General features: G+C 43.9%; 1 protein-coding gene across 2 annotated transcripts; it reads right to left on the bottom strand.

The window, feature by feature from the left end:
* On the bottom strand, positions 1-4,272 carry vsig8b (V-set and immunoglobulin domain containing 8b). Of its 2 annotated transcripts, none has more exons than XM_015972065.3 (8): positions 4,187-4,272; positions 3,849-3,928; positions 2,294-2,460; positions 1,908-2,106; positions 1,574-1,726; positions 1,378-1,500; positions 1,145-1,283; positions 1-1,013 (listed from the first exon to the last, which is right to left on the bottom strand). In XM_015972065.3, exons 2-8 carry the CDS (start codon positions 3,919-3,921, stop codon positions 788-790), a joined length of 1,080 nt encoding a protein of 359 aa, XP_015827551.3. In that variant the 5' UTR covers positions 3,922-3,928; positions 4,187-4,272; the 3' UTR covers positions 1-787. The 2 variants fall into 2 exon arrangements, with proteins under 2 accessions (XP_015827551.3, XP_015827550.3); XM_015972064.3 differs by having other exon boundaries at positions 4,090-4,235.
* Positions 4,273-4,971: the final 699 nt, after the last annotated feature.

The following is a 4,971-nucleotide window of genomic DNA, read 5'->3' as shown; positions in this document are numbered from 1 at the left end:
CAATTTTTCAGCTCTTTAATCTGCAAAAGAAAAACGTTCCACTGGAGGACCGCAGAAAAGAGTCAACAGACCTTTTATTTTGTTATTTTCTGACACATGACCATCTGACAGTTTAAATATTAAACTGGTGCACTTAGAGTCTCTCCACTCACTCCCCGAATGTGAAAACAGATTTTCTTCGTTGACCTTGTGCTCTAAGGTCAGAGATTCCAACCTGGCTCTAGTTTTCCTCACTTACTCCTCCTTTATCAACTTTTCTAATTAAATTGACTTTGAACCCATGAACACGTGCACGGAGTGATTAATCATACCTCGTTTTACTGCAGTGCAAACATACCCACTTTCGTATTAGTGCCAACTCATTTCAGTTTTAATAGAGATGTGATTAAATGTCATTCTGTTGCTCAGACGTTGATGAGAAATAAAAAAATAAAACAGATAAATGTGCCTGAATGAGCCTAGAATAGACTCTCACTGACTTCACTTGAAAAAAATTTATTCAGTAGATAATTTTAAAACGTTCAACTCATTTACATGTTAGAAAATAGAATGCAGCTTCACAAAATATACATTTGTTAGATCTATTTACATAAAGTTTAAGATCACCCTGTTACTAGAACCTGTTCTTGTTACAACAGCACTGGCGGCGTGCGTCATGGGCACTCCCATTGTTCTCTGGACAAATAAATGATTCCACCTGCGGTAGTTTACCTATTCGACAGTCCATTTGTTACAAAAATGTCGCACAGTAAAAATGTCATTAGAAGCTGTAGATCCCGGCTCTCTCCTACACCGGGTACCCGTATTTAGGGTCGTATCTACCAGAAGCAGCTCTCGCTGCGCTGGCTGCTCCATTATCACTTCCTGTCAAAGTGGGCCCAGATTCATTGATGCTGGGTAAAGGACTTTTCACAGAACTGTATTGCACCCCTTGGTGAGTGCAGTACCCCAATATCGAGCGCATACTGGAGTTCCGGCTGGCTGGTCGGCTCTCTGGAGCTGTAACGTCCTCCCTGAGGCGGAGGAGAAAAGGTAAAACAAGTAGCTGTTAGCTGATGTTCTGATGTGATGTTTGAATTTTTGTTTTCTTTTCCTCCCCTCTGAGCCTCGAAACACCCTCCCCCTCCCGACTCTGATGCAATACCTGATTTCATTTGAGGACTCCTTCTGGTGGCGCTTCTTACAGCAGCAGAAGTACAGGAGCAAGATGAGGAGGAGGAGGAGGAGAAACAGCAGCAGAGCTCCTATCACTGCACCAACAATGACACCCACTCTATTGGTTGCTGGAAGAAGAAGAAGACGACACAAAGACATTACAACATATCTCTTATATCCCATCTGCATTTTACACAAAGCTGCTGAGGGCTTTAGACTTACGGTTGTATGCATGCAGTGTGTATCTGCACTGAGCTTGACCAACAGAATTTTTAGCGTTACACACATAAACTCCAACGTTGCTGTCGGTGTGGTTCTTTATCAAAAGCTCTCCACTCTCTGGGTCTTAAAGACAGCAGGGCAGCATTAGGACAAGTACAGTGAATGTAATGGACATGTTTGCATTGAGCTGCTTTACTTTGTGTTGCAGTGGCTGGCATTGCAGCTCCGCCTTCTCTAGTCCACACATAGGTGATGGGAATGGAGCCGTACTGGGATTTACAGCGCAGGGAGACCGGACCACCTTTCTCCTCACCACCTTCAACCCAGCACCTTGGCGGAGAGGGGGGAGCTAATGAGAGAAAATAAATCTGGTTCATTTAATAAATTCATTCTGGGAGTTTAAACACCTAGATATGGCAATAAAGACTGAGACGGGCTCTCACATTCCGTGTGAGTGACGGGAACATTCGAAGAATGGGAAGGCTGAGATAATGAACTGGTAAAACAGGTGTCAAAAATTCACTCCTCACCCAGCACGACCAGAGTGACTTTCCTCATGTCGACGCCTGGTGCCTTTTTGACCTTACACTGGTAGGTGCCGGTGTCTGGGGCCTTCACGTTAGAGATACTGACAGAGGCGTCTCCCTGCGACGGGTCTGAGAGGAACTTCATCTTCTGAGAAAAGCCGGGGCTGTAGTAGTGAACCCGGCCGCCTGTAAACGACAAGATCTGAGATGCAAAATTTGCAAAGAGTGATGAGAATTCAATCTTAAAGCAAGCAGAGCTGAAAATGAAATATGAAATACAAAATAGCCCTCCTGCGTGCACGAACAGTGCACTGTTACGTCATGAATCGCACACTCAGACAGGTTTGTTTTCCACATTCCTCTCACTCACAGGCATGAGGGCAACGTACCAGCCTGTCCTTCTGCGTCATATCCGGGCTGACGTTGGACCATTCGATGTCCAGGTCCCCCGTGTCTGCTGCAGCCGGTGTGTAGGTGCATCCAAGGGTGACCGTCTCCCCCTCGGGCTGCTGAATGGTCTGTGGCCCCGAAGAAGTTATCTGCATCGCCTCGGCCACTAAAATAACACAAAAATCCAAATACATCCAGTACACTTCTCTCTCTCTCAGACTCTTGAAGGCACTGAAACACAGAAGTACACCAGAGAACTAAAACTAATGAATTTACATGTTTTATGCTTGATGATATTCAAGCTCTGGGTCTAAGCAGGCTCAGGGTGGAAAAGGATTTCCAACGTGAAACTAATTGGCCTCTTAAGTCAGCTGAAGATTTAAGGGTTTTAGAGCTGGAACACAAAAAAATCTCAGACTGATTTATATCCCAAAATGAGCTGCATCCTAATTTAATTGTGGAGGTTTGTTAACTGTGAGAAATAAATGAGCAAATGATTAAAACTGAGTGGACGGGCAAAAATGAAAAACCCACTCGACAAGATTCACTTTCGAGCCTTGCGAGTTGACACACACCCTGGTGACTCACTGTTTGTGACCGGGGATTTTAATTATTGCCGATAGTTTGGCGCTGGTGAAAAGACTCTTGTGCAGATTAATTATGAACAGCAACAGATCTAAACAGATGCAGGATTTTTATCTTAGTTCAGCATTCAGAGCTTCTAACAGCCTTTCCTCCAGATAAATACCGTTAACTAAATACCAAAGAGGAGCAGAAATCATCCACCTCTCCTCTGAAAAATCTGGCATTACACTCTGAAAGCACTTTGGTGTCGCTGCGACAAAAACAAAGTGTGTCGCAGGTATTTATAAAAGCATGTAAATGCCAGATGTGATGAAAGGAAGCAGGAGAACGTCTGAATCTAGTCAATCAAATGTTTACATTGTGAAAGCCCCTCTGGGCACAACACTGTTGTGAGGAAGATGCGTTTTCTGTCTGCTTGCCAGTGAGCTCGGTCGCTAAACTTGATACAAAGAGCTGAGAATATTCAAATCCTCTGCACTCTTTCACCAGATTACGCCTTCTCGCTGTGATACAGAGGGCTTGCATCAGAAATTAAGAAATCAATAAGGCAGCCAAATGTTCTGATGGGAAATGTGAAGACTTTTGTGGCTTTAAGGGATTTCATGTGGATGAAAACGAGTGTCTGATCACTGTTCACCTGCTGCATGAATCTGATTTCCTTTTCTCTGTCAATGTGTTGTTTGTATATGAAAATAGACGACTTGGAAGGAGGCCCGGAGCCAATTTCCCTCCTTAGGGACAAAAAAAATAAATGAGGTCTCTCAAGGGTTTTCACTTTAAACGCTCAGTCCGATCCTTAGCAACAGCACAAATAATACAATATAAGGTATGAATGTTATGTGGTAATCAGAGGGTAGATCTGTGTGTGCTTCTCTGAATGCCTGCATTGTGGTTCACCAGTGAGAATGTCACTATCGCCATGAGAGAAGCATCTTTTTATAAAAACTGGAAACACAAAATGAAACTCACCTGAGCTCCACAGACTTGTTATCAGTAACAACACAGTCATCTTCAGCCACACACTCCTAAACGTAGGATCCATCGTAATACTGACACCAGGTAAAAGCAAAAAAACACCGTAAGAATTTCATTTCAGTCGCAGCTTGTCATCTGAGTGTTTTGATGCTCTGATGCAAACTCCAGACCAAAACAACAAGCTCTTTATGTCATTTTTTAGCTTTCTATTTGCAGAAAAAGAATCATCATTTACCGGGAGGCAAGCAAATCGTGTCTGTCGGTTCAAACCACCAACAAAATCAATGTCCGCTGATCAGCAAAGGCGGAGAAACAGAAAAGTTCTGATGCACCTGGATGAGTCCAGAACAAGCGTGTGTCCCTGGAGACCCGTCGTCGTGTGGGAGCAGCTTATTAGTTCTCAGGTGAAACTCAGCAGCAGTAACTATGGTCACACCCTCTCTGGCCATAGTGCACCTGGTAGCCACTCCCCCGCTCAGAACATGCCAGACCTCCTCTAACTGGTTTTCTGTGTAGAAGCTCTAATCATAGAAACTGGGGGTTCACTTCATTCATTAGATTTCTAATAGAAATGTAGAAATTTACAGGAGTTGTGTACCTGATCCTGTTTTTAGTTTTGGTTTGGAGGTAAATCAGCTGAAGGCAGATTAATGATTACAGGTCTGCGTGGTGCTGTTCTGCTTTTATGATGTTTATCACCTACAGCCATTTGTCACTCATCAGCAGCGTGCACGCTAGTTCCCTTTGCACAGGAGCACGACTGTACTTCCTACTTAGTGTTTTTAAAGCAGAGATAGGTAAATGTGTGAGTTCCCAGGTGGCGTTTCTCAGCCCGTTCCTTTTATTTTTAGCAAGAACGTCATGACGTGTCAACAAACAACTGAAACCCAAACCATTTATGGGTGAGGTTACTCATAGACAGACAGACACGCAGACATACAGACAGACAGACAGACAGACAGACAGACAGACAGACACACAGACATACAGACAGACAGACAGACATACAGACAGACAGACAGGCATACGGTCAGACAGACAGGCAGACAGACAGACAGACATACGGTCAGACAGACAGACAGACATACAGACAGACAGACAGACATACATACAGACA

Source organism: Nothobranchius furzeri, chromosome 17 (genome assembly GCF_043380555.1).
Source record: "Nothobranchius furzeri strain GRZ-AD chromosome 17, NfurGRZ-RIMD1, whole genome shotgun sequence".
Classification (NCBI taxonomy): domain Eukaryota; kingdom Metazoa; phylum Chordata; class Actinopteri; order Cyprinodontiformes; family Nothobranchiidae; genus Nothobranchius; species Nothobranchius furzeri.
This window is presented reverse-complemented; position numbering and strand designations above follow the sequence as displayed.

Excerpts from the sequence above, each read along its gene's own strand:
- vsig8b (XM_015972065.3), bottom strand. The coding sequence starts at position 3,921 with ATGGATCCTACGTTTAGGAGTGTGTGGCTGAAGATGACTGTGTTGTTA. Across the intron at positions 2,461-3,848 it reads AACAAGTCTGTGGAGCTCAG|TGGCCGAGGCGATGCAGATA; the intron begins GTGAGTTTCATT and ends GTGTTATTTTAG. Across the intron at positions 1,284-1,377 it reads CACACTGCATGCATACAACC|CAACCAATAGAGTGGGTGTC; the intron begins GTAAGTCTAAAG and ends TTCTTCTTCCAG.